Source organism: Drosophila kikkawai, chromosome 2L, assembly GCF_030179895.1.
Source record: "Drosophila kikkawai strain 14028-0561.14 chromosome 2L, DkikHiC1v2, whole genome shotgun sequence".
NCBI lineage: Eukaryota > Metazoa > Arthropoda > Insecta > Diptera > Drosophilidae > Drosophila > Drosophila kikkawai.
This window is the reverse complement of record NC_091728.1, coordinates 5,952,604-5,971,178: the sequence shown is the minus strand read 5'-3', so window position 1 is coordinate 5,971,178 and position 18,575 is coordinate 5,952,604. Positions and strand designations below refer to the sequence as shown.

Genomic DNA, 18,575 nt, shown 5'->3' with positions numbered 1-18,575 from the left:
GGTACATCCATCCCCTGTTGTCTAAGTACAATGAACACTTCTGAGTTTTTGTTTAAGGCGCGCGCGTTTTGGAACAACTGAACAACTTAATGCATATGGCATATGGGCGTGTTTGGAGGCTGTGGATGGGCTGTCTGTCCTCGGGAGTCCGGACAGCTAGGAAATGTCTCTTAGCGTATTCGGCTTGGTGCCGTCCATATCGAAGCAGCGACAGTTGCACGAGGACACCGGACACTCTGAATTTTGCCTAAAGAAGTTTAATTAAGTTAAATTTATTAAGTTAAAAAAAAAACAATCCTTCAACTCACTTGAACCACTGCATTATATGTTCGGTGTGACCGCCATGACGGCAGGTCTGGCACCAGGAAAACCACTTGGAAAAGGGCTTCGTCTGCCAGCCGGAGGAGACTTCGGTGTGCGGCGTCTCGCCATTGCTCATGTTCACCATGGTGCCCATGTGCATCAAGCAAAGCGAGCAGCGCGGCAATGGCTTCCGACAGCTGGGGCAGGAGGCGAGACGATTGGTGCTGGTGGTGGTGCTCCTCGGACGTGGCTCGTCTAGCAGGGCATTCGACACGGACTTGCCGCAGAAATTGCAGGAGAGGAATACGGTACGAGAGCTGCGCGACGATGATCGAATGCTCTCTATTTTGATGTCCAGCTCGGCGCGTTTCTCCCACAGGCCCCAGCTGTTGAGGTGGTCCAAGTAGCTAGCTATCCAGTATTGGATGCGCTTGTCGGCGAAGTGCTCCTGGCGGAAATAGTTGATGGCCACCAGGGCCACCGTCTGGACATCGAAGCTGGTGTCCATGTAGGACTGTAGTATGCTGATGCCGTCCAGCGACTCTCCGGTGAGCAGCAATCCATTCAGATCCCCACTGTCTATGGACGACTGGATCTGCTGCGTCACATAGTCGGCCAGCTTCGTCTCGGATAGGTATTTGCAGGCGAAGGCCATGCGATCTGCCAGCGAAACGCCCTCCTCTTTGAGCACCGCCTCAAAGTTATCCTTCTCCATGGTGAGGAACGAGAAGATGGCCCTCAAATGTGGATCCTGTATCTGCATATTGGCGCTGGAGCGCTGATTCCGCCACGAGGAGCTGCACCGATCCGCATTGAAGCTGGACAGGGCTATCACTGTGATCCTGAACATGCTGGGATCCTTCATTTTGTCCGCTGCCAGCGAGAGGATTGTGCAGGCGTGATAGATCTTCAAATGGAATACACAAATCATGGCCGCTCGGCTGTATTCCTTGTTGGCGAAAAGCTGGTCAGCGAAGCGCTCCAGCTCGTGCTCAAAGACCCAGCCGCACAGGTTGAGAGCCGAATCACGCTGCTCGCTCCTGTAGCATATCAGCTTGTTGGAGTTGTTAATTCCCTCCGGCCACTGGAGCAGCTGAGATTCAATGCGGGAACTGGCCATCAAGGCCTCCGACGTGTGCCCCAAATTGATGCCCAACGTGGCCTTTAGGCCCGTCAACCGATCCTCGCTGTACACGTTGAGCAAGGTGGCCCAGACGTTGCGCAGGTATGGCGTCAAATGGAGCTCGGCGAATCGCTTGTTATCTGGCCTAATGCCATAATCTTCCAGAGCGCGCTGACGCGTCTCGTCCACCAGATCGAGTTCGAACAGCTCCGGCTCCAGATAGTCCACATTTAGGGCGGAGCCAGCCGGACTATGGAAATCTAGACAGCTTCCACTATTTGTGCTGCAGCTGCTCGTGGGCAGTTGCTGAGTGGGCGTAGCCGCATTCGTTGAAGAGGGTGTGGCGGCGGCAGCGGCATACAGAGGATGCTGCATCAGTAGCGGCAACTTCCGGCGATTACTGTGAGCGGTATGTAAGGTGGCGGGCAGACGGAAATCTAGAATATTCAGAGCGTCCGCCAGAACGAGCGTCCTCTCAAAGTCTCGCGAATGCCAAGAATGACAGTTGACGAAGGCGAACTTTCCACTGTGCTGATACTTTGCAGGAAGCGGACTGATCTGTCTTTTCACATGGTAAATCTCGCCGGAGTTTTCATTATCCACACTCCTGATATCGTACAGAGTGAGATAGGCAGAGTCCCGCTGCAGGGATGAGAGCAGGCTCGTCCTCGTCGGGCACCAGGCTATCTGCAGGTGATTCTTGGAGGACTGGATCTGACGCAGCGGACTCTTGATGTTGCGCGGATCCCACAGTGTGATCACAGAGTCCACGTAGCTGCACAGATAGTTGCCATTGGGGGACACCGATAGGCCCTGGACCGTCTTCGTTTGAATGCTCTGGCAGGTGGCGTTGCTTTCTGTGGAGAGGGATTATGAGATTGACTAAAGGAAGATTGGAAATAGCGACTCACGCCTTAGATCGAAGAGCTTGATCATCTTCTGGCTCATGCCGGCAATAACAGTGCGATGATTGCGGTCCCAGCACAGCGAATTGGCGGACTCGCCGACGCCAAAGAAGTTGGACGTCTCCTTGGGCACGCCGCGCTCTATGTCCCAAATGGTGATGCAAGTGTCGTTCCGATGGCGATCGTGTCCAATGGCCAGTATATTGGCATCCAGTTCGTTCCAGGCAAGGCACGTGCACATGCGCTGCTGCCGTGGTGCTGAAAAGGTAATCGTTAGAGGCATAGGGATAGCTAAGAGATTCCTCGGCACTCACTGTACTCCCAGCTGCTGTCGTAGGTGTCACGGAAATTGCAGATCCCCACCTTGCCGTCCGCCAGGCCCACGGCAATAATGGGCTGATCACTGTGATAGGAGGCCGCCACGCAGCGGGCATATTGGTAGCGGGACTCGTTGGCCAGGTAATTTACTGATATATACGGCAGGCGACCTGGAATAATAGCACAAGTTGGAAGCCAGAAAACATATGGACGAAAACCCATTAACTCACTTTTCTGGCTGTGATTGTGATCGTCCTTGCTGCGCACCTCGTACAAGTGGATTTCCTGGCCCCACGACACAAACTTGTCGGGGAAGTGGGGAAACCAGCTTAGCCCGTGTAAATTGCCACTCATCGTAAGCACTTTTCCATCGGCTTGGGAAAAACTATTCTCTAATTGCGTCGCGTTATCAGTGCAAAAACAAAAACGTGAGATAAACACTGCCGTGGAAGAGGAAGCAGCAACAGCAACACACAGCCGGTCGAACAGCTGTTTAGATTGGGCGTTAGCCAACACTGCTCAAGGGAGCACCTGCGTAAGCAATTTTTTTGTTTTTCTACCCCAAGCAAACGTGTTTAATTTTCATTTAACTCTCCTGTAATGCTGCCCAAAACACCCAAGCCCGCCATTTGGAAATTCATCAAGGGTAGTGCCAAGACATTATTCGTGCTGGAGGCAGTGTGCTTTGCAGCCAGCTACGGTGTCTATTACCGCATGAACACAAATCGAGGTGAGGAGAGCCTGCTCTTTACATAAGTATCAAAATAATAAATAATGCTGCTCCCTTAGAGTTTCGGCAACACATCCACGAGAACTATCCGTTCGTGCTTGATTATTATTATAAGATCGGCGAACTCGTTGGAGATAGTAAGGTGCGGCAGACGGACGCCACTTACTGGAGTGCCCAGAAGAAGAGCGACTAGGATTTACCCAATATGCTGAGCAATCCCTACTTTAAGTCCGTGCTGTGGCTGCTGGGCTTTGGTGGCATGGGCTACGGCCTTATGCTGTTGACCGAGCCAAATGCCGAAAAAATTGAGCGCATTAAGGCCTCCGGTTCAAATTCCAAACAAAGTGCAGATGACCAGCGGAAGGCATTGTTCATGAAGCGATTGCAGGAGGCGGCCACCACCGGTGCACCGGTGTACAGACCACAGCCACAGGTTGACAAAAAAGATAGTTAAGCGCACTAATATACAATTCACACAATTTGTTACATTTTAAAATAAAAATGTTAAGCATTTAATACATTTGGGATGTTTTTGCGGGCATACTTGAAGGAGAGGTTGTCTTCTTTGTTTAAAAATCCGTTAAATCTTAATTAATATTCTGAAACTAAATTATGGTGAGAAATTTATAGGTACAAAATCATCCTTTCGATATTTACCACAACAAAAGTTTCGATTAACCTTAATTTTAAGTGTTGTGTAACGCCTGCATATTGGCCAGATCTCGCCGTAGCGCATTTGCATTTAAATTGTAAATTAATTGCTAGTAGTGACCACGATTAAGGTTTTTGGCACATCTACAATGCCCGCTGAGGATGTGCCACTAAGAGGCACGGCCAACATGCCATCGGCCGTGCAATTTGACGCCAACAAGGACTTCCATTCGCGCACGCATCAGAAGGAGCTAGATAGCACTTTTCTGGGCAACGACCGCCGTCCGTGGATAAAGAAGAAAGCCCACATGGACTCACGCCACGAACGCCAAGTCCTTAATACCTTGTTGTCCAGCAGCCTGCAGACGGACCATGCCGGCAGCTGTGTGGACAAACTGATTTCGGAGGACATCAGCTACCGGGACCTGGCATCGCTCACCGACGAGGACTTGAAGCTGTTCGGTTTCACGTCGAACCAGCAACGCAAGGAGCTCTTGGAGTTGTTTGCCACGATGCCAAATCAGGATCCCAGCTACGAGTACATCTGCAATGCCCCGGAGGCGAATGTCTATAACAACCAGATACTGGGCAATGCCGGAAACCACTTCATGTCTCTGCGTGCCTCTCTGGCCGCCACCAACTACAAGCTGCAGGTGTTGCCGCCAGAGGACGTTGTTGTGGGCGATAAGCGCTATGCCAGTCGCTTTGCTTTGGAAACACTCAAGAGCGTGAAGCAAATCACGGACGAGATAGCCAACGACCTAAGGAAAATCGAGACCAATGTCCAGACTCTTAGGAACGAGAAGGATAACAAGGCCAAGGAGAACGCAAAGAAGGTGACTATTGAGGTGGCACTTTTATGTTCTATAACCAATTACCCTTTTTGTTATTACAGAAAAAGTTCAGCCTTGCAACAATTGTATACTTCACTACATTGGCGGTGGGATTCTCCTGTGCCTGGTTCTGGTGGTGGAGCAAGTTCCAAGCAGCTCCCCGTTTGGAGAGGATCTCAGTTCAGACTTAAAAGTATTAACCATAACGAAGCATTTAATAGTTGCATTCCCATTTTCTCATAGAGCATAAGCCCAGAGTTGTTCAAATTTACGTATTTTTCGGTTAAGCTTCCCGTATGAATCTCAAGCTGTAATGTAGACATACTGCCCAACATGAAGAGTCACAAAAAAAGGTATTAAAACACTGAATATTTACTCCTGTTTATTGCTTTAAGTTTAGTTCTTCGGAGAGGAGAAGGAAACCCAAGTGCACATATGTATCCACGTGCTCGGGGAACTCCCAAAAAGTCGTGTAGGCGATCAGTTGGCTCCTGTCGATCGCGTGGGCAATGTTTTCTACAAACATTAATTAATGAAAATAAGTTAACCAGATGTGTATTAAATCCTCACCCGCCACATCCTTTTTAATCAAGGCCTCCTGTTCGTATCTTTCCGCTAGTTCTTTGGTAAAAACCACAAACTGTGGCAACTTCCAGGATCTATAGAATATCGTATCCGCTGCAGCACCGGGCAATTTGGAAATGGCTCTCAGTTGCCGTAGAATCTCCTTGGTGTTATTAGCTATATCGCCGAAAATCGAGGCTATGATGGCCAACTTGTTGCAGGGCAGGATTAGGTCATCTGGATAGGTTTTACTCTTCTCCTCCTCGCTTTTGTCCAAGCACTTGGTCTTCTTGGCTTCAATGGCATAGCAAATGGCGGTGCCGCGCTGCTGGGCCAGCTGCCATTTGGCGTAGTTGTCCTGCAGTTGCTTGGTTAAGCTGTCTAGTCGAGTTTTACAGGTGGCCAAGGTTGAATCGTGGCTAGTGGTCGGCGATTGCTGGCGTGGGCTGTCGAGATCTGTAAATGTGTGATTACATTTAGATCCCAAATAATACTTAGAGATAACTTACATCGTACTGGTGTCAAAGATACGTTTAAATTGGCTTCACACGGCTTTTGCGGTGTTTTATTAGCTTTGGTCATTTTGTAAACAATGTGAAACCAGTGTTGCACACCTTCTTGAGTATTTTTTAACACACCGATAAATAAAATCGATAAGTTTTATTTCGATTTTTAGAAAACCGTTCAGCTGATTTGAATCGATGTTTTCCCACCTCTAGCATGTTAAGCTCATTTTGAAAAGCTTTCCAACACTCCCAACACAAAAGTGCCGGTAATTGTCTAGACAACAATTTTCGATCTGTCGGCGTTCATTTTCTTTTGAAATCTAATTCGGAACGCAGTAAAATCCAAATTACAAAAAACCAGAAAATGTCGACCTGGATACCACTCGAATCCAACCCGGAGGTGAGCATACAAAATAATGACCTAGTTTCGCCATTTTCGCCAATGGTTGTTGTTGCAAATATGTTTGACTCCTTGGAATTGTAATTAAAGGGTAAAGACGCCATTTTTTGTGCCCATTCCTAGGTGCTGACCAAGTACATACATAAGCTGGGCGTGTCGCCAGCCTGGTCGGTGACTGACGTCATCGGACTGGACGAGGATACACTGGAATGGATTCCGCGTCCGGTGAAGGCCTTCATTTTGCTGTTTCCCTGCAGCGAATCTGTGAGTTGTACCCTGTATGAATTGGTTGCATTTTCGTCAAGTAAGATGTATTTTTTTTTACAGTATGAGAAGCATCGCGCCGAGGAGCATGAGCGCATCAAGGAAGTGAAGGAGGAGCATCCCTCCAATCTCTTTTACATGCGCCAGTTCACCCACAATGCCTGTGGCACCGTGGCCCTTATCCATAGCGTGGCCAACAATAAAGAGTGGGTTTTCTTTAGTTTTGTATAAAAAACCAATGTAAAAGTTCGTCTCTTCCAGAGTTGATATTGACACTGGAGTTTTGAAGAGCTTCCTGGAGAAGACAGCCTCGCTAACCCCGGAGGAACGTGGCCAGGCTTTGGAGACCGACCAGGACTTCACCGCCGATCATCAGGCCTTGGCTCAGGAGGGTCAGACCAATGCCTCCGAGCACGAGACGGTGATCCATCATTTTATAGCCCTGGTGAACATTGAAGGGACTCTGTACGAACTGGATGGACGCAAGTCCTTCCCAATTAAGCATGGCGCCACCTCGGAAGAGAGCTTTGTAAAGGATGCCGCCAAGGTCTGCAAAGAGTTCATGGCTCGCGATCCCAACGAAGTGCGCTTCACTGTCTTGGCCTTGACTGCTGCGCAGGATTAGGCTGGATCTTAAATCTCATAACAGTCCCACCACGATCTTTGGTCTACCAGAAAAACATACATTTAAAACCTATATACATATATATGATATTTATAAGGCCGAACAGGCGAACGAAGCCCCGCCTTTCGGCTGCCAGAAAGCCAACAGTTTACGCATATTTATTTCGCTTTCGAGCCAAAGCCACAAATGTATTGGGAACATATTTAATTTGTTATTAAAGAGTGCACTCGAGCTTGATGCTAAGCTTATACCGAATATGCATTATGTGGATTCTTTGCTTGGGAATTCTCTGGGGTAATCAAACAATTGATAATTCCTTTGTTCTTAATTCAAATTATCTCCCCTTTTGGCCACCCCTGTGCAGTAGAACAGCTGATAACGCTGTGGCCTCCAGTGCGCATGCCCCTGGCAATTGGACATGCTCCACGTAGACGCTTGACAGCTGTCCCCACCCCAAGCAGCGCTTCCTATTAACAAAAGTAAACCAGGTTTTTCTTTTTTCTCCAGCCAGTTGACAAAACGCAATTGCCAGGAATACTTAACGCTGGACAGGGATTACAACGAAGCTATATATCCAGCCCAGAACCCTCCAGGAGTGCCGACCATCGAGTTGATGCCGAGTAGGAGGGGCAACGGTGCAGGCAAGAGCGAGTGGAGGAGTGCTGGCCAGGATGCGGCTGCTCAAGGAACTGATGCGTGTGGCCACACAAAATCGTGCCTTCTACTGTTATGTGCTGCTCAGCGTTTGGATATTCCTACTCATAGCGGGTAAGTCTAACTTCTTAAATATTTATTATAAAAAAAGATAATCTTCCACTAAATAAATTCCCTTTCACCTTCCAGGAATGTATCGTTATATGGGCAATGTTGAGAGCATACCCGGTGGTGGCTCTGTTTTTGGTCCAAGCTCATCTGGCACCGTCAGCAGTTCCTTGGGTGGCGGCGAAGGCGCCCCAGCGAAAGCCTCCTCCACCGCCCAGAGATTCGCCAAGTACAGAGAGCGCTGTGCGCCGCTCTCACAGCTCCAGCGTTTCGATGATGGCGGCCTCTTGGAGGGTTGGAAACTTCAGGGCGTACTCCTGGTCATTCGACATGGAGATCGTGGGCCCATATCCCATGTCCGTAGTGCTGGCATCAATTGTGGAGTGACTGGTGGCACAGATAACCTGGTTAATAGGTAAGTTACACTACCGCCAGGGATTACCTATTAATTTTGTAAATTTTCCTCTTCAGATATCGCAGCTTTCTTTACAATTCGAGCAGCTCTGCCTCCGGTTCGAATCACATGTACTGGAACAAGGTGGGGCCATTCCATGGGTTTCCTCTGCTTCCGGCCACGGAGCGTGGTTGTCCGCTGGGACAGCTCACCTACAAGTGAGTGGGATAACCCAGAAGGAAGCCTGTAATAATACACCCATTTTCTTTTCCTTTCCGTCAGAGGCATCTCGCAGCTGCTCCACGTTGGCGAGATCATGCATCAGGTGTACGCCCATGCGTTAGGCCTCCTACTTAAGCCAAATCCAAATCGTGCTTCGGTGGAAACGACGCCACACACGCTGTTAAATTCGGACGAAGTGGTGGTCTTTACCACACGTTATCGGCGCACCTTCCAATCCGCCCTGGCCATGTTGTTCTCCCTGCTGCCGGCGGACAAGTGGCTGGCCCTAAATGTCCGCGAATCGCACAGCATGGCTTTCTGCTTCAGCGAGTGCAGTTGTCCCCAGTCGGCATTGCTCCGGAAGCGATTGGACGCCATGATGGATAAACAGCTTCTGAAGCGTAACGATGTCCTGGGCGTGATGCAGTGGATCGGCGGCACCATACTGCAGCACACACCCAATGGGATCAGCAATCCCTTTGAGGTGGTGGATGCCTTGTTGACGGTCCTATGCCATGATGCTGCCTTGCCATGTCGGAGGAAAAAACAGCCTGTCACGCCAAAGCCGGGCAAGAAGAACTCCAATCAGGAGCTGGTGGATGTGATCAATATAGATCAGGATGAAACGGCCGCCAATCTGTTGCAGGTAATATTGGGTACCATAAGGTACATATATACTTCCCAAAAAATGTTTACATTTATATTAAAAAAAAAAAATAGGAGGCCCAAGGACAGATGGAGCCCGATTCCCCAGAGGCAGAGAACGGAAATCCCCTGCTGCAGGCAGACGAATCCCCCCAAGAGGGCTGTGTGGAACCCACCCATGTGGACACCCTAATGTCGCTTGCCGACGAGATTTCCCAACGCTCCGCTGGCCACTCATACTACAAACTATCCGGATTGCTCCGTTCCTATGGCATGATCCGTCACATTGTCAGCTATATGCTCAAGATGATCTCCGGGGATAGAACAAAGTTTGTGCTATATTCCGGACACGATTGCACCCTGCAATATCTGACAGCAGCCTTGGGCATCATCAGTCCCAGCCAGGGTAAAACTATAGCGTATGCCTCTAGATTGGCATTCGAGGTCTATCGGAGCGAGGCGCACACGGATTACTATTTCCGTGTGGTGTACAACGGCAGAGATGTGACCCAGCAGATCGATTTTTGCGAGGGCGGCAAGAGCCTGAGGGTGACCAGGGACTCTAGGGGGAATAAGGCCGACCTGTGTCCCATTGAGAACATTATACGTTTCCTGCACGAGGATTACTTTAGTCCACTGAATGCCACCAATTTTAAAGAAGCCTGCGGAGCTGTTAATCCCCCCAAAGCCCCCGAGTTCTAGTGGAGAAAGGGAAACCCCCCTTAAAAACTGTGATAAGTAGTTAAGATGCCACCCGCGAAAAAAAAAAAGGAGAAGCAGGATCTCGATTATCCTTCACACGACCGCTTTTTAGCGATGTTATCTCTGTTACTTAAGTCGCAAATTAGTTAACTTGAGTTGTTCAACTTGTTGATCCACAAATCGCAATCGATACATATCAATGGAGCACTTGTTAGCTTTTTAGGAACCAAAACATCTTTTAGAACGTAAAAGTAAACAAATCGTAAACATATCAACCAACTTTTAAACGAATTAAAACGAAGAAATCCTTCCGCGAATTGTAGAGTTAAACATTTTCGAGTTTAAGAAAATTGCATATTTTTACGCATTCCAAATAAAACATTCCTCTCGTGAAATCATAAGAATCTAATGTCCAAGGTAATACAAATTTTAGGATGATGATAATGCCCATATAACTCGCACCCCCTTATACATCTTAAAGCATATATTACCATTGGTAATATGTATTTAGTTTATAAGAAAAAGTCTTAAGAGAAATGTAAACATATCAAGAAGTTACACATCCACTTTACAAATTTAAAAATTTAATTACTTAAGCCTCAAAACTTAAAGCTAATATACATTATATTGGTGGAATATAACAAGGATTCTACTAGAAATTACCTTTACAAGTGTAATAAAGTTTTGAAATAAATGTTCTAAAATTAGCATAATATTAAAATTACTGACTCGGGTGCAATCTTTTACTTATGTATTATTTTTAAGTATTTTTATTTAGATTGAGCGACTTGCAGAAGCCCACCTTTAAATGATCCAGTTCGTCCAAGCTCTGCATCGGTCCCTAACAATTTATCCAAGGTCACAGCTGATAAGTGCTTTATCTGCTTTAAGATCTCATATTTGGGTTCAGTTAGTCTAGCGATCGGTTGTGTTTTGTGTTTATTGTTTTGCCGGTATGCACGTGGTAATTTTTTACAATTATAATCGAATGAAGTGAATGTACTATTGCTACTTACTTTGGATAGTGGAGAGTTCGCTCGAGCAGGTGTAAAACTTGCCTTTGGGTCTCTCATCCACCTTTTCAGACTACAGCCTAAGTCTCTGGTTTCCAAAAGCTTGAGTATTCTGATAAACCTCTCAGTGAACAAGTGGTTTTCTCGGACAACAAATTCAAGTAATATCGTTTTTACCCAGCTGTGCTGTATATAGTTTATAGATTTAGTATATCTAACACATGTAGATAATTGTTACGACCTCGAATTGGTGTTGATAGTACTCTGCAGTTTTTATATCTCAGATAACTAACTAACAATAAGGTTAAACAACCAAAATCTCAGTTTCAGGAGATAAAGAGCTTTCACCATTAGTCTGGAAGACGTCGTTAGAAATGGACAGCTTCAGGTTTGGCATTGTCGACTATGTCGTGTTCCTTGGCACTACCATTTTATCCATTGGTATAGGAGTGTATTACGGTTGGATAAAGTGAGTAAATTCCATTTATGCTAAGGTTAGATTAGAAGAAAGAAACCTATTTAATCCACTTTATAGAAAAACCAAGAGAAATACGGAAACATGTACTCCAAGTGCTCCTTCAGGAATAAAATCAAAGCGGGATTTGGGTTCAGAAAAGATGAACGAATATCTGATGGGATCCCGCAATCTGAAAGTGCTTCCCGTAGCTATGAGTCTAATAGCCAGGTGAGGCTTAAATTATGAATAATTCTTTGCTAATTTTGTTCTGCTTATAGCTATATTTCGGGCGTTTCAATTCTTGGCACTCCTTCAGAAATCTATAATTACGGCACACAGTATTGTCTTATTGTCATACCAATTATTGTCCATGGACTGATTGTCTCATATGTCTATTTGCCAGTGTATTCCACTCTTCAGGTTGGCTCATCGTTCGAGGTAGGCCGAAAAATCTCTTATTTTTTGCCTCAATTATTATAATATTTAATATAGTACCTAGAGATGCGTTTCCATTCGAGTATACGAAGCATAGCCTCTATTATTTTCGTGTCAAATGTGGTAAGTTAAGTTTATATATCTGAAATTTAAGTTCATTTATTAATAAGGTTGATTTTAGGCTTTATATTTACCCTTTCTGGTCTATTTACCTGCTTTGGCTTTAAATCAGGGTAAGTTTTAGCTCAATTACAATTCCAAAAAACTTGTCTAATATTGATTTTTAAACACAGTATCAGGCCTTGATATGTATCTTATAGAAGTATTGATTATTGTGGTGTGTGTTATATACACGATATTGGTAAGAGATTTTAATTTATTAATCAGGAAAATAAGCTACCTTTCCTAACATTCAGAATCTTTAACCTATAATACTTTAAATGATCTCTCTTTAGGGCGGTCTTAAGGCTGTGGTACACACAGATGTCTGGCAGGTGTTGATCATGTTTATCTCAGTCGTGGTTGTGGCTATTCTGGCCACTTGCTACATCGAGGACTTTGAGGCGTTTTGGCAAGGTTTAGAGCAGGGAGGACGACTTATAATTGCCAACATTAGTCCCTCCCCTTACGACCGTCAAACAGTTTGGAGCGTTCTCATCGGTGGCCTATTTTACTGGACTTCAACGAATGCTATATCCCCCACGATGGTACATCGGTACATGTCCCTTCCCTCGCTCAACAAGGCCAGAGCAGCCATCGGCATATTCAGCGTTGGATCTGCTCTCTTTATCATTATTCTTTGCTTCTTGGGAGTGTTGATTTTTCACACATTCCACGACTGCGATCCATTGAGTGCTGGAATGATCCTGGTGGGTATATACAGCTTTAGAGTACAAAAATCGTTTTATTAATTGCTTATCTGGCCAGGATGATGATCAACTGATGCCCCTCTTTGTGATCAAGGTTGCTGGTCATATCTATGGCATGCCTGGTCTCTTTATAGCCGGAATATTTGGAGCTGGCCTAAGTTCCCTGTCGGTGTACTTCAACTCCACATCGCTAGTGTTCCTTGAGGATATAGTGCGTGGCTGCTTTAAAATGCAACCCGGCGAAAGAGCCTCCACAATTTTAGTGAAATCCAGCATTGTTGTCCTGGGTGTCCTGGCTTTTGCTCTAATCTTCCTCCTCGAGCAGGCAAGTGGCGTCTTGAGCATCTGGACCTCAGTGGCAGCCATTGCATCGGGAGCTACATTTGGAATTTTCACCCTGGGAATGCTGGTTCCTTGGGCAAACACCATAGGCACAGCAGTGGGAGCAATTGCCGGGTTCCTCCTTTCAGGATGGATAACTTTTGGAATGCAGATCACAGCCGCAGCAGGACAACTAAACTCCCAGAAGCTTCCCGTTTCCGTGCAGGGTTGTACGGGCAATGTGACGCTTCCAGAAAGTATTTGGAAGGACGAGGATCAGGTGTTTCCTCTGTACCGGTTGTCCTATCTTTGGGTGACCCCCATCGGAGTGCTTACGTCCATCGTGGTGGGCTCTCTGGTCTCCCTGGTGACCAAACCCACAGATATGAAGTCTGTTAATCCAGATTTAATATCCCCAGTGATTCACAGGTACAAAGCAGATTTTGAATTCGATACTAAACGTACAGATATTATATATGTATATCCTTCTCATTTTAGATTCCTTCCAAAGGACTGCTTTAAACGTTTCAATAATGCTGAGGGGCGCGCTGATCTTGATAATAGGATATAAAATATTTGTTTCTTTCGTACTATTTCACTTTGTTATTTTGATTAATTATATGTTAGCCTGATTCCGTTTATATTTTTTTCTTAATTCATTAAAGCCTGCACCGAAATACTAAAAGCTAAAAGAATGAAGATAGTTTTTATATTCATTCTATGAATTTTCCAGACTGAGAAGTAAATATTAAAGACCTTTAAAATTGAGTTTTATAAAAAGTGCACGGTTTTGGAAATGTCGTTGATAAAGTCATAGCCCCCATGGATTATATGTTAAATTAAAAATTAACTAAAATCTTAATTTTTCTTTATTATTTTTTTTATTTATAATGTAATGTAATGTACGTAGCACGACAACTAAAAAACATTATTTTGCAAACATTAACGTTAAACTCATCTCCTCGACCTTGAAGCTCCAACTGAGCTCCAAAGAGAGAACGACCGCCAATGCATTTGCAAACTTTTTTTCTGCCTCTGCTGCAGCGCTGCCTTGGCATGGGTGTGAGTGCCCGCTCTCGCACACAAACAAGAAAAGCGCATCACCAGCAGGAATGATAAAGCAAACGAGAGCAAAGACCCCGCCAAAAGCCGGACAAATAACAACAAATAAAAAAAAAAACAAAAGCGGGGAGTGGAGTGGAGTCATCACTGCCTGTGGGAAAGAGGGGCACAGCAGTAAATGGGGAGCCAAGCGCGCAAGTATAGCGCACACACTCGCACACACAGAAACACACAAAAAGGGGGGCGAGAGAGCGCACGAGTGGAAGGGGGCATCGCGCAATGAGCGCTTGTACGTACCGAGAATACAGCGTAATGTAAAATCGTCGCTCTCCACAATACTGAGAGCCTGTTGGCATTCAGTACATTTTGTTACTTTTGTGCACGCAGCTCGCATTTTGGAGGAACACTCGGGGAAAAAGGCCGGAAAAAAAGCCCGGAGCGGAACTCGCAAGGGGAATATACAATATACCGCTCAGCCAGGAGAAGTTGGAGTTGTAATGGACACTCCTCTCTCTCTCCTTCTTTGATTTTGTGTGCAGCCCCCCATTGAAATCCTTTGAAAAAATCAGCGTACATATGTGTCGTAATGGAACCCTAGGGCAATCTTCGCTCGCATGGTGCATGGTTGTGTTACATTGGGAAAAGGAGCCCAGATTTCGCAGCCGCGCGATGCACTTGCAAAAGCCCCAACGTGAGAGAGAGAGAGGAGAGTGAGCGAGAGCACCAAAAGTGGGCGGAGCAGGAGCGCCCACCGATTTTTTGCAGTCTCTGAGTCTCCTCGCAAATCTCGATACAATGTTAATGTGCACCAATACCAGTGCAGCCGCCGCATCAGCGCTGCTGCGTTTGCTGCACGCCGCTGAGTGCGCCTTCGTCTTCTGGGCTGTTTTCGTGTTTTGGCGTGTGGGGGCACAGTTTTGCAGCTTGCAATCCGATGCACTCGCTCTTGCACTGTCCCCCATTCCGTACCTCCTTCCCTCACTTCCCCTCAGCTGACTGTTTTCTTGTCTGAGAGGAGACCCTATATCTGTCTTTTTCTTGCTCAGCGATGCATTCACACATGTGCCATGCACTTGCACAGTGGACTCGATTCGCTGAGACAATAAATAAAATATATCAAATTCTGCTAACAATAAATTCCTTGTCGATTAAAAACTATAATTTACGAAATTTAACTTGAGAAAATGCTATGCTGAGGTCTCCAAATTAAAATTATTTTTACAGCTCGAAATGCATTTTAGTTCCATTAACCCCATCTGTGTTCCACTGTAAGTAAACTGCATTGCTCTTTTGCTCCTCCGTCCAATTGTCTTTGTCTCGCTTGCTCGCTTTGAAAAAAGGCAACCAAACAGCACGAGGTGTCTTCTCGCTTGCTCTCTTTTTTTACCCCTCTTCCGCCCCCACCTCGCTCAGACGGTCGTTTGGACTGTGCATTTTTATTTCGTTACACAATTCCGGAGCCGAGAAATCGCTGGCTGCATCGGTGCTGCGCCTCTGTTACAAAATATTGACGAAGAAAAATCATACAACGTTTTTTTTCAAACCTTTTTTTTTCAACCATTTTTCATCGGTGCAACGCCAGCGAAATGTGATTTTTAGCCCAAGTTTTGAAGAGTCGGGGTGCTTCTATGAAAAGGGGGCAGTCGAGACTTCTATGCGGCTGCTTGTCAGCCCGATGGGGTTTTCCATTTTGGGGAAAAACTGTGGGCAGGATTTTTCCTAGGCGCCAAATAGATGCAACCAGTTGGAGTTGCACAGGTGTGTTGCAAGTGCAGCGGTGCTACTCGATGCCGGTGGTTCGGGCTGCCGCTTGGAGAGATCGTCTAACAAAAAAGCAAAAACCGAAAGCCGAAAGAGTTTTCCCAGCAACTGCATTCGGAACTAGGCTCGCCGCCGACTATGCTTCGTTTCTGTTTCGGTCCCACAGAGCTCTTCGTCGGCAGGCGGAGCACAGATGGCCGAGCATCGGCAGATGCATTTTTCGCTGCACTCGATGCACTTTTCAAATGTGCGAGTACTAGTGCACTGGGAGGGGGGACACACATTACAGTTTTCCACGCTAGCAAGGCAGAAGGGGCGGCGATAGGAGCCCTAGCCCAACCCCTCCCCCCTACCACCTCATCTAGCCCAGCTCTTGCTCTTTGCTCTCAGAGAGGGAGAGTACAGCTGTAAAATGGGTGTGAGTGTGATAAGTGCAGCGACGTGCACATAGAAGAAATTGCGATGACGTTGGCGTAATTGCAACACAAAGCCAAAGAACAAAGACGGAAGGGGGAATATAAAAGAAAGAAGATAAGCAATGTACGAAAATAAGACATATGTATTTTATTTACGTAATTTAACTTTGTATTTTCACTTGTACCAATAGGCCATAAAGCACAACGAGGGAATATGTAATATCTACATAGTAAATAGACAAATGTTTACTTTTTTGTTATTTTAATTTATTAGTACAACTAACTTAGTAAGTTATAAATTCTTAATAAATTTCAGCTCAATTTTATATCCTTTTAAAAACCCAAACCAAAATAATATTAAAACCAAATCATATGGCTATCGATAAGATTCTCTTTTATTCTCCCATTGTGTTATTCTTTTTTGTAGGGGCAAAGAACGAGCGAAGAGCGGGAGCGATTATACGGTGCAATGCACTGGCCGCGGGTACATTGGCCCCACTCTCGCACACAAACAACCACAACAAAAGGCAATAACAACAAGCTGTGCGACCTTCCTTCTCTACAGCCTACCTCCGTCTCGCTCTTTGTCTTGTTCCGCCGTTCGACGTTCGCCGTTACGTGTTACGTATACGACTTTGGTATTCTGATCGCCTGTTCCATTAACATGGCATGACGCAAACTCCACCGAGAACGTACATTTCGGACCCACAAAGCGCCTCCAACAGATTCGAGTGGATCCCAAAAGGCAGGAGAGATGAACATATGTGGCAGGGGATCCCCGCTTTCCGGGGCAACTCCTTAACAGCGACGCGCATAGAAAATCATTAGAAGTTACCCAAGAGCTACCAAGTTGTCATAGAAATAGCAAAAGTCTGGACGCAACTCTGGAGCCGAGCTGGGAGCCCGAGCCCTCCCCACAAATGGGTTTCGAGTGGAGGAGCATGGGATTGGGTTTCAGGTTCTGGCTTCGGTTCGGGATTGGTTTCTTCTGAGCGCGACGGATGGGTTGGGTTCCGTTCCTCCTCTACCCGCTAACATCGATTGGGGGGCCGTGGTTGTTGGGGGCTGTAAAATTAACATAACAAAAAAGGGAACACTTGTCGTCGTCCCTCCACATTTACCATTTTCCCCCATTATAATTTCACATTTTTATAGCGCAATTTCTTGGAGCCTGTTCGATTATATTTTAAGCACACAAACGTCGTTCGGGCCACAGAAATGGCCCAAGGTATCATTATCCCGGGCAATGGATTTCGTGGTTTCAAGCCACTTTTTCGGTTCGGCGGGGCACGCCTTCTAAAATTATAATTTATTATTATTATATTTCGTTTGCTTAATTGCACCAGGAAAACAGAAGTAATCGCGCACCACGAACCGCGGAGCAAAAGCCGCCGAATCCACACCGACGTGCATTCAAGCCACAGCGACGGAAACAGGCCACCATCCTCGTTCAGACCATGGCCAGAAAGCCACTTCCCATTACCACTTCGATCGCGCACAAGAAAAAATAATCTATTTAATAGATTTCATTTGATTTAAATGTTTTTTTCTCTGATTGGTTTTATTAGTTTCCATTAAGGGAACTACTTCATAGTAATATTATAATCAAAATCTAAAAAAATAATTTTAAACTGAATTCGGTACCTAATTATATATGTATGTACATTTAGAAAGAGTTTTATGTAATTTAAAAACCTTAGAAATTTAAAAACACTGTTATTCACACACCCCATTTATTCCAATTATTAGATTTTTATTGACTCCCCACCCAATTAAAATACTTTTCTCCCAGTGCATTTCCCCAGCTACCCCGCGGAACCACTGACTGTTCTCTGTTTACTGATTTCTGCGCTTCGGTGTGCTGTCTCTTGTTGGGCAAAAAATCGAAAAAGATGGCTACTAGCAGGGCGGGCTAACAGAAACCATAGCAGAGTGGAGCAGAGGCGTACATGGGAGCATTTCTCCACCTCCTCGCAAGCTGGGGAAGATGGGGAAGATGATGCGGCGGAGCAGACACACACACCACACAAACTCTCACTGGCAAGAAGAGGGATTAGATAGAGACGGCGGTATGCATGCTGTTGAGGGGCTCCTCCACAACACCGTACTATAGCCCCCACTCGACCGAGACCTTCTCAAGGTCCAATCGTTCCCCAATCGGTGGAGCCTCCACGGTTTTTAGTCGCAGCGCACACACGCGGACATGGGGAAGTCTTGACTATCGTAGCAGGCGACCAGAAGTCCCCGGACAGGTGCACACACACAGTGGGGAGGGTGGAAAAATCCGATTATCG

At 46.0% G+C, this 18,575-nt stretch overlaps 8 protein-coding genes across 10 annotated transcripts; 6 read left to right on the top strand and 2 right to left on the bottom strand.

Moving 5' to 3' along the window:
* Window positions 1-105: 105 nt before the first annotated feature.
* Window positions 106-3,013, bottom strand: mio (GATOR complex protein mio). The gene is made up of 5 exons (XM_017166666.2): window positions 2,880-3,013; window positions 2,646-2,819; window positions 2,338-2,589; window positions 309-2,283; window positions 106-247 (listed from the first exon to the last, which is right to left on the bottom strand). Exons 1-5 carry the CDS (start codon window positions 3,001-3,003, stop codon window positions 157-159), a joined length of 2,616 nt encoding a protein of 871 aa, XP_017022155.1. The 5' UTR covers window positions 3,004-3,013; the 3' UTR covers window positions 106-156.
* Window positions 3,014-3,191: 178 nt separating this feature from the next.
* On the top strand, window positions 3,192-3,580 carry LOC108074569 (protein CEBPZOS). The gene is made up of 2 exons (XM_017166670.3): window positions 3,192-3,379; window positions 3,439-3,580. The coding sequence occupies exons 1-2, from the start codon at window positions 3,250-3,252 to the stop codon at window positions 3,570-3,572; spliced, it is 264 nt and encodes an 87-aa protein (XP_017022159.1). The 5' UTR covers window positions 3,192-3,249; the 3' UTR covers window positions 3,573-3,580.
* A 4-nt stretch (window positions 3,581-3,584) lies between these two features.
* On the top strand, window positions 3,585-3,899 carry LOC108074570 (uncharacterized). Its single transcript, XM_017166671.3, has one exon. It carries the CDS (start codon window positions 3,585-3,587, stop codon window positions 3,831-3,833), a length of 249 nt encoding a protein of 82 aa, XP_017022160.1. The 3' UTR covers window positions 3,834-3,899.
* Window positions 3,900-4,032: 133 nt separating this feature from the next.
* On the top strand, window positions 4,033-5,238 carry daed (daedalus). Its single transcript, XM_017166667.3, has 2 exons — window positions 4,033-4,866; window positions 4,926-5,238. Exons 1-2 carry the CDS (start codon window positions 4,180-4,182, stop codon window positions 5,052-5,054), a joined length of 816 nt encoding a protein of 271 aa, XP_017022156.1. The 5' UTR covers window positions 4,033-4,179; the 3' UTR covers window positions 5,055-5,238.
* A 1-nt stretch (window position 5,239) lies between these two features.
* Window positions 5,240-6,072, bottom strand: LOC108074567 (uncharacterized). The gene is made up of 3 exons (XM_017166669.3): window positions 5,937-6,072; window positions 5,434-5,883; window positions 5,240-5,379 (listed from the first exon to the last, which is right to left on the bottom strand). The coding sequence occupies exons 1-3, from the start codon at window positions 6,007-6,009 to the stop codon at window positions 5,246-5,248; spliced, it is 657 nt and encodes a 218-aa protein (XP_017022158.1). The 5' UTR covers window positions 6,010-6,072; the 3' UTR covers window positions 5,240-5,245.
* Window positions 6,073-6,201: 129 nt separating this feature from the next.
* On the top strand, window positions 6,202-7,477 carry Uch (Ubiquitin carboxyl-terminal hydrolase). The gene is made up of 4 exons (XM_017166668.3): window positions 6,202-6,333; window positions 6,457-6,597; window positions 6,661-6,803; window positions 6,859-7,477. Exons 1-4 carry the CDS (start codon window positions 6,298-6,300, stop codon window positions 7,220-7,222), a joined length of 684 nt encoding a protein of 227 aa, XP_017022157.1. The 5' UTR covers window positions 6,202-6,297; the 3' UTR covers window positions 7,223-7,477.
* Window positions 7,478-7,661: 184 nt separating this feature from the next.
* LOC108074499 (2-phosphoxylose phosphatase 1) lies at window positions 7,662-10,671 on the top strand. The gene is made up of 5 exons (XM_017166573.3): window positions 7,662-7,990; window positions 8,066-8,399; window positions 8,456-8,596; window positions 8,661-9,246; window positions 9,321-10,671. The coding sequence occupies exons 1-5, from the start codon at window positions 7,894-7,896 to the stop codon at window positions 9,945-9,947; spliced, it is 1,785 nt and encodes a 594-aa protein (XP_017022062.1). The 5' UTR covers window positions 7,662-7,893; the 3' UTR covers window positions 9,948-10,671.
* Window positions 10,672-10,812: 141 nt separating this feature from the next.
* Window positions 10,813-13,683, top strand: LOC108074609 (sodium-coupled monocarboxylate transporter 1-like). 3 transcript variants are annotated; one of them, XM_017166730.3, is made up of 10 exons: window positions 10,813-10,900; window positions 11,285-11,429; window positions 11,496-11,645; window positions 11,696-11,855; window positions 11,910-11,975; window positions 12,034-12,085; window positions 12,146-12,213; window positions 12,308-12,721; window positions 12,780-13,471; window positions 13,541-13,683. In XM_017166730.3, the coding sequence occupies exons 2-10, from the start codon at window positions 11,335-11,337 to the stop codon at window positions 13,611-13,613; spliced, it is 1,770 nt and encodes a 589-aa protein (XP_017022219.1). In that variant the 5' UTR covers window positions 10,813-10,900; window positions 11,285-11,334; the 3' UTR covers window positions 13,614-13,683. The 3 variants fall into 3 exon arrangements, with proteins under 3 accessions (XP_017022219.1, XP_017022220.1, XP_017022218.1); XM_017166731.3 differs by having other exon boundaries at window positions 10,861-10,911; XM_017166729.3 differs by having other exon boundaries at window positions 10,863-11,121.
* The last annotated feature ends 4,892 nt before the right edge of the window (window positions 13,684-18,575 follow it).